The sequence below is a fragment of the Carassius auratus genome, chromosome 4 (assembly GCF_003368295.1).
Source record: "Carassius auratus strain Wakin chromosome 4, ASM336829v1, whole genome shotgun sequence".
Taxonomy (NCBI): Eukaryota; Metazoa; Chordata; class Actinopteri; order Cypriniformes; family Cyprinidae; genus Carassius; species Carassius auratus.
This window is the reverse complement of record NC_039246.1, coordinates 17,290,844-17,307,774: the sequence shown is the minus strand read 5'-3', so window position 1 is coordinate 17,307,774 and position 16,931 is coordinate 17,290,844. Positions and strand designations below refer to the sequence as shown.

At 43.3% G+C, this 16,931-nt stretch overlaps 1 protein-coding gene across 2 annotated transcripts in view; it reads right to left on the bottom strand.

The window, feature by feature from the left end:
• Positions 1 to 16,931, bottom strand: part of LOC113061099 (SH3 and cysteine-rich domain-containing protein 2) — a 74,614-nt gene that overhangs the window by 26,350 nt on the left and 31,333 nt on the right. For both annotated transcript variants that reach the window (XM_026230241.1, XM_026230242.1), the window contains 3 exons: positions 14,610 to 14,656; positions 13,366 to 13,445; positions 13,172 to 13,223 (listed from right to left, as the gene is read on the bottom strand). In XM_026230241.1, coding sequence (XP_026086026.1) covers positions 13,172 to 13,223; positions 13,366 to 13,445; positions 14,610 to 14,656 — 179 coding nt within the window. The remainder of the gene's footprint in view (positions 1 to 13,171; positions 13,224 to 13,365; positions 13,446 to 14,609; positions 14,657 to 16,931) is intronic.

The window sequence follows — 16,931 nt, the reverse complement described above, 5'->3', positions numbered from 1 at the left end:
CCCCTCTGTCAAGCTCCTGAAGTTTGCAGACGACACCACACTCATCGGCCTCATTCAGGACGGTGACGAGTCTGCTTACAGACAGGAGGTAAAAGAGCTGGCTGTCTGGTGCACTCTCAACAACCTGGAGCTTAACACGCTCAAAACAGTGAAGATGATCGTGGACTTCAGGAGAAACCCCCCAGCACTCCCCCCACTCACCATCATGAACAGCACTGTGACTGCAGTGGAGTCATTCAGGTTCCTGGGCACCACTATCTCTCAGGACCTGAAGTGGGACATTCACATTGACTCCATTGTGAAAAAGGCCCAGCAGAGGTTGTACTTCCTTCGCCAGCTGAGGAAGTTTAACCTGCCACAGGAGCTGCTGAAACAGTTCTACTCCACCATCATCGAATCCATCCTCTGTACTTCAGTAACTGTCTGGTTCAGCTCAGCTTCTAAATCTGACCTCAGAAGACTACAGAGGGTAGTCCGGACTGCTGAGCGAATCATTGGTACAACCCTCCCTTCTATTCAAGAACTGTACTTATCCAGAGTGAGAAAAAGGGCTGTCAAAATCACTCTGGACCCCTTACATCCAGCACACTCCCTCTTTTGAACTGTTGCCATCTGGTCGACGCTACAGAGCACTGAGCACTAGAACGACCAGACACAGGACCAGTTTCTTCCCCCAGGCAATCCATCTTATGAACAGCTGATAATAACTGCGAACACACTACACTTTATATTTATATACACATACACTTATTTATCTAACACACATACTTAGTATACACTTAAATTTTGCACATAATACACATGTACATACATAACTGCATTTTGTAATATACCTGCCTACAATTGTCAATTTGTATATTGTCATTCACTATCTACTTATTTGTATTTTTTATTCTTTTATTATGTGTTTTATGTTCTGTCGCTGTCATTCTGTTGTACTGTGGAGCTTCTATCACGAAAACAAATTCCTCGTATGTGTAAACATACCTGGCAATAAAGCTCATTCTGATTCTGATTATTGTTCCTAGGTGATTTTGAGCTTCTCTTATGACTTTTTCCATGTTCAGTTTCAGCTAGCATATGATGCTCTCACTTTGGCAGCTTCAGCTCTGGCCCAGGCATGGGCTGCACTCGTCGATGACGTGGATGACACCTATGGTGCACTCGTCGATGACGTGGATGACACCTATGGCGTGCCGTGCGTGCCGTCAGCAGTTGAAGAGTTCTGCGTTCAAATACACGCAATAAACTTAAGCTTGCAGCAAACCACCGGTGTGTTGACAATAAAATTTTAATGGTATTAATTTTTTATTTTACTATTTTATTAATTTATTGTGAATTATTTCCTTCGGGACATTTATTTTGAAATAGCGTGATTGCGAATATGTTGTGACATGTTCAGAGTGCAACAGTGAAAGCAAAACATCGCAGCTTAGTTTACGAACGCGATCTTCAAACAGTTAAGCCTTGGAAAACATTTGACTGTAAGGGATTAACAAGTTTATTCTGCTATAGTTAAATTATGATTGTTGATTGTAATAAGTGATTGAACTAGGACCATATTGAAACGAACTTCGTAGAGAATATTTGAAATGATCCTGACTCGCCGTATCCATTAGACGCACCTTTAAAGAGAAGTGCATCTTTATCGCAGCTTAGCTTACGAACGCGATCTTCAAACAGTTAAGCCTTGGAAAACATTTGACTGTAAGGGATTAACAAGTTTATTCTGCTATAGTTAAATTATGATTGTTGATTGTAATAAGTGATTGAACTAGGACCATATTGAAACGAACTTCGTAGAGAATATTTGAAATGATCCTGACTCGCCGTCTCCATTAGACGCACCTTTAAAGAGAAGTGCATCTTTATGGATTATGATTATGATTAAAATGAAAGTTTTTGTTTTCGATTTGTTTTATTTCGTTAGATTTATTCATCATGTATGTGAGGCATGTTTTCGCTGAGTGTCGGCTAATTTTTGTTCTCCTGTTAAAGACAACTAGGCAGAAAGCACATCATGTTGTTTTTCCCCATTCTACAAAAGCAGATTTGTTGATATTGTGACTGCACACAAATAAAAGCAGATCACAGCCACAAATCAACTTTAACCTTAACAAAAATGAAACTAAATATAATTACTTGAAATTAAATATATATGGCTTTATATGCACAAATAAGATGTGACTGTGAGGGCACATAATACAGCCTTTGGAGCGCACGAGTATTGCTTAAAATACTTAAAGTGGTGCAAATTATAACTATTTTTGTGACAATGCAACAATGACCCGATTAGTCAAGTGACAGTTCTGTCAGCTGTCCCGAAATGCTAGAGAAAGTCTTACAATCGCAGCGTGCAGCAGGTCGCTGTAGTGAAGACAAGATGCGCTTATGAGAATCTGGTTTCGAATGACTGATTTAATCTTATAGTTTGTGTGGATTTATTGAAAAAAAATGCAGTATTTCCCTCATTATGAACTTGAAAGCTTAGATAATTATTAAACCATTCGATATAGCTACACATACTCCCCCACCTAAATTTAGGACCTGACAAAATATAACTCTATTATACAGAGATTTGTAAAATAAAATTCCACTACTTTTTCTAAACTATTTAGGCCTGGAATTTGCGGTTTTAAAATTGCATGGCATTTCCAGGTTATTTGTGGCGTTACAGACCTTAAAAGGATCTGATGCATGCTTTTAATCACTTAAACTGGTCCACCAATGCTCCGTTACCTCTCCCTTATGTAATCACATGCCGGATCCGTTACCCCGTTTTGTTCTGGGACCTCGCAATTTACTAATGAAGCAGTCGTGCACCGTGTCGAAACTCTGACTAAACACCAAGTAAAACCATAGCCAATGAAGACAGAGTCATAATAAGGTTGATAATTTCCTGTCACTTTTTCTCATTAACATTTGCGGTGAACACTGTAATAAAACAATACAGCAACATTCAGTGTCCAGTGTCTTGACTAACATAGCATTATAAATGACTGTAACATAAGCATAAACTACTGTTCTCCTTGTAGCAGCGATTACAATGCCCATTGCATTGCTGAAAGCTTGTTCACGATGGTAAACAACAATTTTCATAATATCCATGTTGATAATGAAAAAGATGCACTGGGATCAGCATTTATAGACATTCTGAACTCTATTGGAGTTAGACAACACGTTTCAGGACCTACTCATTTTCGAAATCATACTCTAGATTTAATACTGTCACATGGAATTGATGATGATAGTGTTGAAATTCTGCAGCCAAGTGATGATATCTCAGATCATTATTTAGTTTTGTGCAAACTTCATATAGATGACTTCATATAAAATTGTGCGACAGGGGAAGACACAGTAGGGGAATGGGGAGAACGCAAGACAGGTTTAACTTTGGACACATGGAAGACAGGGTGCACACAACGAAGAGAATTGGGCAACAGGAGACAGAACGTCACTGGGTTGATGACCTTGGAAATACGGTATGGCCCAACGAACTTAGGTCTTAGTCTTAACGCGTCCCCTAGCTCAGATAAGTGCCTCCCTGGCCCTCCTCCAGGTGCGGTGACAACGCTGAACAAAAGCCTGAACTGAGGGGACAGCTGCCTCGGAGCCCTGGGAAGAAAACAGAGGAGGCTGATAACCCTACTACACATGAACGGAGACATACCTGTAGACGGCACCGGTAACGAGTTGTGAGCATATTCTGCCCAAGTGTGTTGATCACTCCGACCGAGATCCTGGGTGGCACGCTCGGCCTGGCCGTTGGTCTGTGGATGAAAGCCTGACGACAGACTCGCGGAGGCTCCAATCTGTCGACAGAACTCTCTCCAAAAATGCGAAACTAACTGGGGCCCCCTGTCAGAAACCACGTCCTCCGGAAGGCCGTGAATCCGGAAAACGTGATCAATGACCACCCGGGCCGTTTCTTTAGTCGAGGGGAGTTTAGGAAGGGGAACGACGTGGACCGCTTTGGAAAAGCGATCCACTACGGTGAGAATTACAGTATTGCCACTGGATGGAGGGAGTTCAACCACAAAATCCAGGGCAATATGGGACTAGGGGCAGGATGGGAAGCGGCATTAATAGACCAGCAGGAGGAGAATTAGAAGATTTCTTTTGAGCACAGACTGGGCACGCCCCCACGAACCGGCGCACATCCTCCGCCAAGGCAGGCCACCAAAACCGCTGGCAGACCTCCTCACTCCTGGATGGCACATGATTTTGGAGGAGTGACCCCACTGGAGAACGGCGGAGCGAACTGACTTGGGCACGAAGAGCAGACCCGTGGGACACCCCGCAGGCACTCCAACACCCCCCTGCACTCATCTGACAAGCTTCTCGATTCCCCAGGTAAGCCTGGAGAAGCAAAAAGATGTGACAGCGCGTCGGGTTTAACGTTCTTGGACCCGGGTCGGTAAGAGAGGGTGAAGTCAAAGCGCCCGAAGAAGAGCGCCCACCGAGCCTGTCTGGCATTTAGCCAGCGTGCAGACCAAATGTACTCAAATTTTGGTGGTCAGTCCACACCAGAAATGGAACGGCTGCTCCCTCCAGCCAGTGACCCCACTCCCCCAAAGCCAGTCGAACCACAAACAACTCGCGATCACCGATGTCATAGTTTCATTCTGCGGCAGACAAACGGTGTGAAAAAAAGCACAAGGATGCAGTTTGTTATCTAAGGAGGATACCTGGGAGAGCACGGCACCGACACCGACCTCTGACGCATCCACCTCCACCACGAACTGCCGGAAAGTATCTGGAGTCACCAGGATGGGGGCTGATGTGAATTGACCTTGGTGGAGGTTAGCGCGGTCAGAGGGGCCACCACCTGCCTGAAGTTCCTGATGAATCGCCTATAGAAATTGGTGAAACCCAGGAACCGATGTAACGTCTTGTGGGAATCGGGTGCCGGCCATTTGGAGACGACCCTCACCTTCGCAGGGTCCATGCGAATCCCCCCCACCGAGATGATGTGTCCCAAGAACGAAACTGACTGAACGTGGAACTCACACTTCTTCACCTTAACGAACAGCTGATTCTCTAACAGCCACTGAAGCACCTGTCGGACGTGCTGGACATGATCCTGAAAAGAAGAAGAGAAAATTAAGATGTCATCTAAATAAACAAAAACAAATCTGTCGATTATGTCCCTCAGCACGTCATTGACAAGTGCTTGAAAGACAGCTGGGGTGTTGGATTAGCCAAAGATGAGAACCCAATATTCAAAGTGCCCACGAAGCGGTCTTCCATTCGTCCCCCTCCCTGACCTGCACTAGATGGAAAGAATTGCGAAGAACCAATTTCGTGAAGCACTCGGCCCCCTGCAAGAGATCGAATGCCGAAAACATCAATGACAGAGGGTACCGGTTCTTAACTGTGATGACATTCAACCCTCGATAGTCTATACAGGGGTACAAGAACCCCGCTCCGGCTGGAGAAGAAGAGGGACGAATAATACCGGCTGCCAGAGAATCACTTAAATACTTCTCCATCGCTTCGCTCTCGGGCACGAAGAGAGAGTACAGCTGTCCGCTAGGCGGAGAAGTACCAGGGGAGAGATCGATGGCACAATCGTACGGTCGGTGGGGAGGAAGAGATACAGCCTGGAACCTGCTGAAGACCGCCCGCAGATCATGGTAACAAGCAGGAACTCGAGAAAGATCCGCCTCCTCCTCCAGTAGGGAAACAGAAACAGAGACCGGGGAGAGAGCAGACAGAAGGCAGTGTGTATGGCAACATTGACTCCATGACAAAACTAAATTGTCTGCCCAGTTAATGTTCGGCCCGTGACGAACAAGCCAAGGATGACCCAATACCAAAGGGACAGACGGAGATTTACAGACTAAGAATCTGAGGTCCTCCCGGTGGTTCCCAGAGGTAAGAACACTCACCGAATCAGTGATCTGAGAGATCTGCATAAGTGGCTGGCCATCGAGTCCATGAGCGACTATAGGTGACTGCAGGGATTGGATGGGTAAATCCCGAGCACGTACCCATTCTTCATCAATGAAGTTGCCCTCTTCTCCTGAATCAACGAGTGCTGAAGCCTTAAACAAAGAGTGATTAGTGAACAGAGACACAGATAGATGAGTGCGTGACCTGTGAGTGGGGGAAATGGCAGTACCACTCAAAATAACTCTCTGTGGCGAGCAGCCTTAGCAGGACAGGAGTGAGCTCGGTGTCCTTGAGTCGTGCAATACAGGCACAGACCCTCCAACAGGGGGCGCTGTTTCTCCTTGGGAGTGAGGCGCAAGCGATCCACCTGCGTAGGCTAACACTCCTCAGCACTCTGGGAAGGAGGGGCGAACGTGACTGGCTCGAAGTCCGCTCGAACTCGACGGCACAGCTCTCTCCTGGCATCTATGTGGAGGGACAGACTGATCATGTCAACCAACCGTTCATCTTTGACTGAGTCATTGAGACCCTCTAAAAAACGAGCGTTAAGGGCCTCGGTGTTCCATCCACAAGTAGCGGCCAGGGTGCGGAACTGCACGGAGTAATCTGCCACTGAACGTCTGCTCTGTTGAAGACGCGCTAACAGTTGGGACGCCTCCTTGCCAAAAACAGACTGATCAAAAGTCTTAATCATCTTCTTCTTAAAAGAACTAAAGTCAGAACAGCATCCTGACTGTGATACCCATACAGCAGTTCCCCAGTCACGTGCTCTACCTGAGAGCAGGGAGATGACATACGCCACATAGGAAACATCTGATGCGAAGGTTCGAGCTTGTAGAGAAAACACCACCTCGCACTGAATAAAGAAAGCTTTAAAAATAGTAGGCTCACCGGAATACACGGGTGTGGGGGGGTGTGTGTTATTCACTCTCGGCTCAGAGAAGAAAGAGGACGGGAGAGGCCAGGGAGGCGGTGAAGGGAAATCCTCTCGAGTGAGATGATCGAGTCGACCCACCAAATCCGCGATCTGAGCCGACAAGGCGTCCACAGAGTGACGGGTGGAAGACAGTTCCATCTCGTGATGGCCCAACATCGCTCCCTGATGCTCCAAAGCCGACTGCCAAGTTGAGCCTTCTGCTGGGTCCATTCTTGTTCAGTGTGTGGTGTCAGGACAGATAAGGACCCATGAGCGGATGAGGCTGAAAATGGTAACTTTATTAAAAGGAACGTCTTAACGTCCAAAAAAACTCGGTAAAAAACGCAGTCTTAACTTCCAACTGCACAGCGGGCACGTCGTGCGCTCAGCCTCCGAGAGCGCCAGGAGAGGAGGAGCAACAAATCTGAAATGCTAAGCAGGAGAATGGTCGAACAGACAAGAGGTCAAGCGAGGTGCAGACAGGGCTGAGAACGGCGGGCAGTACCAGGGTCAAAAACATTCCAGGTCGATAACCAGAAGAGCAGTCCGAAATTCTCTCAGGGCAAAGCACACATTACACCAACCGGGCAGACAAACCAAAGAGCAAACTGACCAGAACGGAGGAACAGGAGAGAACCGAAGCCAAACACCAAAACATCACAGAACACACTGACAAGGAGGAGTGAAAATCAAGCAAAATAAATAGGGCGAGTAAAGAAGAGAGAACAGGTGCGTCAGAAAAGCCGCAGCCTAGATTGCTGAGCGAGATCAGCTGGCGCTAGAGCGAAGAGAAGAAAAAACAGAGAAAATATATTAAAAGTCAGAAAGAGAGAAAAAATGGAAACAAAACGAATACAAGTGTAGAAAAATGAGTAGAAACAAAAAAAAATATATATAAAAAATATTCCAGCATAAGGCATTCGCATTGAACAAGAATTAATGATTTTTCCAGGGTTATTTTCCTCATCACTGTTGTTGTAATGTCTGGGAGTCCAGAATGCGCATCCATCAACACAAACATATATTGGATGAACCGTGTTTGTTTTACGTGCTATTTATAGCAAACCATATTACAGATGCTTTGTCAGATTTAAATTGAACCGCGGTCCGAGCGCATTTTTTTGTTTTTACCCATAATATATATCTCAACCGATGTATGCATGAATTATATATTTTATTTTAAAACAAACCAACATGTTTCTTTACCTTTTAAGGAATTACAAATCCTTTAGTCAGTGGTATATAAGCTATGTTCATTGTTAATGTCCCAGAGAAAGGCATACAGCTAGCACAAAGACAACAAGTTTCTCTCCAATGCCTAATGCAACTTGTATCCGGTCCTATGATTCAACCATAACTGAGACGAAGCTTAATTTCAGATCAACAATGACTAAATGTAAATCTAGTCCGAGAGAAATGCTCATATAAGGACTTCCGTTCTCGTCTACATCATTGGATCCATGATCGGAAAAAAAAACAGCGGAAACTTGTACCAACCCGGAAGTAAGTTTTTCGGCACAGAAATTCTCAGTCATTCTTCTAAATTATATTTTTTTAAACTTTGGCCATGTTTAGCATGATAATCCATCTCTTTAACATTGTGAACAACTCTGAATACACGAACACAATTGCTTTAGTTTATGAATATATTTACCAAAGTAAAAATCCTATGCCATAATTTATTTGAAATACATTATTTCATACTAAGTTACTTAAAATTTATTAACATTTATTGACAAATCAATGAAGACTTACAGATATAAAATTTTAATTAAATAATACAAGCTTTATTGGAGTATTACTTTATTGCACAATGCACATTTCTTAATATTATAAAATGTGTTTTAACATTACTTTTATAATATCTGTAAAATATCAGTGTTTAAATGCAAGATGTTTAAAGTGTAACTGAAGTATACTTGCAATAGTTCCACTTCAGCACAATCAGAATAATTGGTATTCACTGCAAGAACTTCGGACGACTCACCTGACCAGGGGAGGCTGATAGCCCAGGATGCATTGGAATGGGGTGAGGTTGGTAGATGTCTGTCAGAGGGAGTTTTGGGCATATTCTGCCCAGATTAAGTAATGGTTCCAGAGGTTCTGATTGTGATGGCAAAATGTTTTGAGGAAGCGATTGATGTCTTGGATCTTATGTTCTGTTTGACCATTTGTTTGTGAGTGGTAACCAGAAGTGAGGCTTACGGTTACATTGAGAAGGGCGAAGAATGACCAACATACACTAGTGATAAACTAGTGTCCGACACTATATCCTCTGGAATGTCAAAGTTACGAAATACATGTTCAAACAGGAGTTCGACTGTTTCAAAGGCAGTGGGCCTGGCTTTCAGGGGGATTAGTCTACATGCTTTAGAAAATCTGTCTATGGCTACAAGAATACAGGTGTTACCGTCCGAGACTGGGAGATCGGTGACGAAATCCACTCCAATGTGGGTCCAAGGGCAATGGGAAGTCAGTAATGGGAGTAGTTTTCTGGTAGGTAGTTGCCGAGGTACCTTGGTCATGGCACAAAGGCAACACCCCTGGATAGACTCTTTGATATGGTCTGCATGGTAAATGGTCTGCATTTATATAGCGCTTTCAACGGACCACGTGGCCATCCAAAGCGCTTTGCGTTGCCTCACATTCACCAATTCACTCACTCATTCATTCACTGACTGCAGTGTCAGTCATTCAAGGCACAATCCAGCTCATTGTGGGCAGCTAGGGTTAGGTGTCTTGCTCAAGGACACCTCGACACTTGGTCAGGTGGAGCCGGGGATTGAACCGCCAACCTTCCGGTTTGTAGATCCTACATGAAACACTGAGCCACTCAGAGTGGTGAGTGGTAAGTGTCTTACTGATTCCGGGGATGACCTGTTCCCACAGATGAGTGAGTATCGGAGATGAAGGACGTATGATGATCTTCGGGCACATAGATCTTGCCAGCTGGACAAGTGGGTGGAATGGGCCGGTGTCGTGATTGCTTGAGGAGCAGTTCATCTAAACCCCACTGGATGGGGTTGATGAATTACTAAGTGGGTAAGATGGTCTCTGGCTCTTCTGGGGCTTCCTCAAGGATGTGGAGGCGTGATAAGGTATCGGCTCTCGTGTTCTGGGATCCGGGGCGGTAGGATATTTGAAAGAGAACAGGGCCTACCGGGCCTGGTGAGGATTGAGCCTCTTAGCTTCTTTTAGGTACTGGAGATTTTTATGGTCTGTAAGCACGAGAAATTGTTGTCTGGCTCACTCCAACCAGTGTCTCCATTCCTCCAGAGCAAGTTTCACAGCAAGGAGTTATGGATTGCCAATATCATAATTTCTCTCGGCTGGGGATATTTTTCTAGAAAAGAAGGCACATGGCATGGCTTTGGATGCGCTCTCGGAGTACTGGGACAGGATGGCTCCCACACCTGTTGTAGAGGCGTCTACCTCCACAATAAATTTATTCTCTTAATCTGGAGGCTGTAGCAAGGGGGCTCTCGTGAAGGCAGTCTTTAATTTCTGGAAAGCCTGCTCAGCTTCTGGGGTCCATTGCAGTGTTTTCAGCTTCCCCTTGAGGAGAGATGCAAGTGGTGTGGTTATCATGCTGTACCTGTCGATGAAGTGGCGATAAAAGTTTGCAAGCCCAGGAACCTCTTTTACAGGAAGATCTTTTATTAACTTGGGAGTAGGCCAAGATGTGATCATTTGTGTCTTTTAGTTATCCATTTTAACCCCTTTCGCGCTGATGTGGTAGCCCAGGAATTCTATAGAGGTCTGGTGGAAGACACATTTCTCAGCCTTTACAAACAGAGAGAACTCTCGGAGTCAATGGAGCACTTGGGAAACGTGATGCTAGTGTTCAATTTCATTGCGAGATAAAATGAGTATGTCATCAATGTATTTTGTTATGCAAAACAGTTCAAGAACTCTTGGAGGATCTCATCCATGAAACTCTGGAACACTGAGCGGGCATTTACTAGACCATACGGGATTACAAGTTATTCGTAGTGCCATGCGGGTGTAATGAAAGCCGTTTTCCACTTGTATCCCTTCTGAATTTTGACCAGGTTGTATGCGCTTCTCAGATCCAATTTTTTTTAAAAGGGCAGCACAGAGTTGTTCCAGGGAGGATGGGATCAAGGGAAGTGGATAACTAAACTTCACCGTTATCATGTTTAGGGCTCTATAGTCAATACAGGATGTAAGCCTCCATCCTTCTTGGGGACGAAGAAGAAACTGGCGGCAGCCATTGAGGTGGAAGGTCTAATGTACCCCTGTCTCAAAGCCTCTTCAACATACTCTCGCATGGCGTTTTGTTCAGAGATGGACAAGGAGTAAATTCGACCCTTGGGAATGGTTTCTCCAGGAATCAGGTCTATGGCACAATTCCAGTGTCGATGTGGCGGTAGCTTGGAGACTGCAATTGGAACGAAGATGTCTGCAAAAGAGGTATAACATGAAGAGACATTGACAGATAAGTTTTCCTTGGGACTCTCAATAGATGTAGAATTCACTGACATTGATCATTAGCGGATTGTACGGGATACAAGTGATTAGTGGCTTGGCAGTTGCAGCCCCAGTTCAGAGTTTTCCCCTTGCCCAATCTATTGTGGGTTGATGTCGGATTAGCCAAGGGCATCTTACAATTAAATCAGCCTGGCTATTTGTGAGAACAAATGGAGCAAATGATACATGATGGGTATTTTCTACACAGAAGGTGATGGGTGCTATTTGTGATGTCACATACCTTTTGTTGATCATCTCACCAGTCACTGCATAGATAGAGTACGGTTTCGTGGTTCGGGTCCTTCGGAGGTTCTGTGCCTTGGTGAGTTTTCCTGAAATAAAGTTGCCGACCAATCCGGGGTCAACAATGGCGGTGGCTGCAACATGGAGGACAGGATAACAGGATAACGATAACTGGACTGGGATCTCAAGTGAACTCGGAGGGCTTGTTGCATGAATTTCTCTAACCCCAGATTATCATCATAGATGGCGGGCTGCAGTCAAAGTACGAGATTTAATCCTCTTCGGTATACCGTCAGAAGTGCTTTCTCGTTCCATCCACTCGCTGCGGTCAGAGTCCGGAATTCAAGGGAGTATGTTTGGGGTTTTGTTCCGGTGTTTGTGGAAGTGCCATCTTCAGGTTGTGCTGAATTCATGTCGGTGTTAGTCAAGCCTTCTGTCAGGATAGTCATTGGAGGCAGAGGTAAGTGAATTCAACACAACATTTATTTTTCACAAAATTAAGTGCACGGTGAGTAGAAGGTGATTTCAGGTGCGGATACTGTGCAGATAACTCAGTGAGGGGCTGAATGCAGGTGAGTGCATCCATAGAAAAGATGCCACACAATCACAGTTCAATAATGCTTGTCCCTTTTCTTTTACAGGAGAGGCAACTGTCCAACGAGCTTGAGGGGAACACAGGAGATACAGGAGATTGTGGGGGAATCAGGTAACAGGTATACGTTACGTCTTGGAAACCACGGGAAGCGAAGCAAACAGGGGACGGAAACATGAGGTCTATTCCTGTTGGAGGCTTGATGGTGAACTGGGGCTGAGGTGTTTTATAGTGCCTTGATGAGATCGCTGATGATGACCAGGTGAGAGTGATTAATACTCAGGGGAGCATGATCGTTGTGGATTGGCTTGGACTGGGCTTGCCTGGTCCCTGACAATAATTCAATATATATTTAGCTTGGCCCAATTATTATTTCCACACAAAGTACATTAAAGAACAAAATTAAATCCAGTTTATTAAACCAAATGTACAACCACGATTTATTTTTAAGAACATAAATCTGTAAATGTATTTGTCGTATACTTAGCACTAAATAAATGTATTTCAAATACATTTTAGTAAAAAAAACATTTCATGAAGGTAGAGTTGATCTCCCCCTCCTTCTCATAATCCCTCTCCTCCTCAGAATTCCACAAAGGGAAGATTCTTCCAGGCCAGGGTGGCGAATCTTGTGGCATTTACCATGATTGATTAAAAAAAAAAATCAAACAAAAACATGGGGAGAAGGGTCCCTCTTACTGTTTGTAGGTCCTGTCTTCTGTCACAATCTGTCTACTGTGTAGGAGCGTGGAGAAAAGGATCAAAAATTTTTAAATAAACAGAACCAGGGTAAATGCACACATAGGACATGGAGATTACATTTAAGACTGGACTCAGGACTCAGGAAAACACAGGGCTTAAATACAGGAACTAAACGAGGGAATTGCAGAGAAACACACTGGAATAAATAAAATTAACATAAAGAAACTGGGTCACAGGGAACACATAGGGAGCAAAACATAAGAAACAGAACACAGGGGCAGTCCAAGGGTGTGACAATGAGGAAATAGGGCTCTTTGAAGATAAATACCCACCTTCCACCATTCTTCATTAGAGTCATCAATCACCATAACTCTGTCACCAGGTCTGAGATTAAAACAGAGAGAAAAGCCAAATGTGATGTTTCCAAATCATATGTGTGCTGGATATATGAATGAGTTAATAATACACTTAAACACACAAACATATAACCCCCCCCCCCCCTCACACACACAAACTGTTTACTTACTGTAATTCTAAGTCATTCTGCTCTTGAGGGAAGAACTTGTAAAGTGCCACGTAAGTGTGAATGGGGTGAACTTTAGGAATCTTAAGTGAAAACAAAAATCAATATCTAATCAGTAGTTTATTGCTTTATATTGCCAGCTGTGGTATATTATTGTTCTACTAACATTTGAAAAAATAACCACGGCATTTCAACAAAAATGTTTTTGTTTGTCTTTTTATTAAAAACACAGTGATCAAAATTAGAGATCCTTAACCACTTTTGCATGAAAGAAGTTTACAACTAAAATTTTGGTGGCTTACAACTGTCAAAAATTTGTAGAAATTGTGGAGGGGCCCTTGCTTTGAATGACTTCAGCACATCTGTAGCAGCAAGATATCACTAGATTCTCACACTGTACGGCTGTGATCTTTGTTCTCTCTTCTTCAAGTCTCTTCCAAAATTTGGTGACTGTAGTGGGATTCTCAGCAATTACTTTTTTTTTCATCCAGATTTTTCAATCGGGTTAAGATCATGACTCTGGACTGGCCATTTCATTATTTAAATGTTTTCAGCTTCAATGAACTGCTTTATCCTGCTATGTATCTGTATAAGAGGCCCAACTGCTGCTGCAGGAAAATATCCCCCAAACCATTCTTTCTCCACCTTACACCGACTTACTTATGATCTCGAGGTTCAGTCTTTCATCAAAGTGCAAAATGTTTTCTATTGGACCCAAATAAATTAAACTTGACAAACTTCTCTTTAAACAGTCCAACTTCTCTTAAATTACTTGAGACATATCCTTAGCCTGTTCAGCACTGAACTGGAGAGCATCTCCAGCCCTAGTGTTGAAATGATTCCTCATCAGTTTCTCAATGACCAGCCTTTTTTGGAGGGGGGAGGGGGACTTGAATGAATTAGGGTCAATGTAAACCTGCAATATTCTAGAAATCACAGATTTGGAATAACCAGCCTATCTTGCTATGGCTTAAAGGGTCATCCCTTTGGCCTTCATCAAGACAGCCTGCTGTGTGCTTGTGACCAGGTGCCCGATTTATTATTATTACTTTTTTATACCGCACTTCAGAATACAGTTATTTTATGTAATATGCTTAAAAAACTACCATTCTACCCATTAGGACAAGTTCAAATAGGACTAAGCACTTACTTAACTTTTTGGAAATTGTGGGTTCTTCTGTAATTTTGATCTCTGCAAACAAAAACTACTAAAAAACCATCACAAATATACATAAATGTCACTATACCTGGGAGATCTCATCCAGTTCAGAGTTGATATTCTCAGTTGAGACATCTGTAATTGAAAAATAGTGGCAGGAAGTATAACTATCTTGTGATCAAGCAATGCTGGACATTAAGTTGTCAGTTCAATAATGCCTAATCTGTTTATCTAAAACATTAAGAATCTGTCAGGGTTGATCTCAAAAAATATTACAATTATTTGTATTGTTCAGAGGCAGTGGTTCTCATTTGGGGAGTTGCAACCCAAAATTTTGTGTAATGTTCATTAACAGCAGGGAAAAAGAAAAAAAAAAAACAACAACAATCAAATGTAAGTAAAATAATGTGGTGAAGTGACCCATATTTTAAATTTGTGCACTGCATTTAACATATCCAAGTACACACACACACATTAGTAAACACACCCAGAGCAGTAAGCAGCCATATTGCTGCAGTTGGGGGTTTGGTGCCTTGCTGAAGGGTATCACCTCAGTCATGGTATTGAGGGTGGAAGAGAGTGCTGGTTATTCATTCCCCCCACTGACAATTCCTGCCGGACCTGAGACTTGAACCTGCAACCTTTGGGTTGAAGTCTCTAACCACTAGGCCATGACTGCCCCTAAACCATACAACTAGCCATATAATTCTGTAAGCTTGTCAACTTTTAACTGCGAGGAGAAAAGTTAATCCAAATTATTTCCAAATGTTTTTTCATGTAAATTCATCTATCACTAGGCAAATTGTGCAGATACCAAGGACAGATTAGGAGCTTTTGCACCAAGGAAATTTTCATTTTTCCTAGAACTTTTGGCGGAAATATACGCTTTTTGGCATGTCCCTTCAGGCACTAGGAATGGTTTCAGTTCTAGGAACTCCGTTTTGGAGAAGGGTCTGGCTGCAGACTTGCACTTGCACTCCCAGACTTGCATTCTCAGACTTGCACTCTCAGACACTTGCACTTCCGCTAGCGACGTCACTTGCAGTCTTAATTTGTTTTGTTTTGTTCTATTTATTGATAACTTTTTTTTTAATCGCTCAACATTTTACAAAAGTAGTCAGGTGGTGAAGACAAGAAGAAAAAAACTAAATTACAATGTCACTTGCAATCGCCAACTTGCACTCTCCGCTACCTGTGACGTCACTTGCAATAAACACAAATCGTGCATGTTGCCAATGGAGACCAGACTTCAAATTAAACTATATATTTAATTTGATATTTTAATAGCATCTTAATATGTTATGCAATATTAAGTGTAATGTTTTTTCTACTGGAGGAAAACACTTAGCGAGAGACTTCATATTCTGGTGTTCTGACCACGGATTTGCCGGTCTTGTGTTTTTCTTGCAGGATCCTGTATGTTATAGTACTAAATTAGTTTTAATCGTTTAATCGCCACCACAGCGTCTTGTCTCCATTGGCAACATGCACGATTTGTGTTGATTGCAAGTGACATCACAGGTAGCAGAGACTGCAAGCAGCGATTGCAAATGACATTGTAATTTAGTTTCTTTTTTCTTGTCTTAGCCACCTGGCTACTGTTGAGAATGTTGAGAAATTCAAACAAAAAGTAATAAAAAATTCAACAAAATAAAAAATAAAGACTGCAAGTGTTGTCACTAGCGGAAGTGCAAGTGTCTAAGAGTGCAAGTCTGAGAATGCAAGTCTGGAGAGTGCAAGTGCAAGACCCTCTTGGAGAAACTAAATTAGCTCCTACTTATTTTAAATACATATGTCCAGAAGCCGACAAATGTTTTTGTAAGATGAGGGTGATTAGGAAGTTTCAGAAATGTTTGCTCAGACATGACATGATATCTGCACCTATATCGATCTTGAACTTAATTTTGATATTATCACGGGTGACGGGTCGGATCTGGTGCTGAACTTTGCGGGTACGGGAGGGGGCGGGCCTCCAAAAATGGACCCGTGCAGGACTCTTATATGGGTTCAGCCTGTTTGCCAACCGCATACAAGTTTTGTTGCAATCCTGAAAAATGCAAAACGCTGCCTTCAAGCCAGCCAACTTATGGGTGCATAAAACGTGGACTTTTCTTCCATCCTCCTTCACAGATCAGAGAAGTGTGCGGAGAACTTTTATTTCTGACACTATGTCATGATACAGGGAGCACACAACTTATGGAACTCAGTATTGCCTTCAGCAGCACCCTGCATGCATCCCCATTGCCCAGCAGCCCTCGACCCAAGCACAGAACAACCAATCACAATAAACTGTTCACATTTAACTAGAGCCCCAGATACAGATCCCCTGTAAATACCTTGTCCCAGAGGACCACCAGGACAAGACCACAGGAAACAGATGATTCTTCTGTACAATCTGACTTTGCTGCAG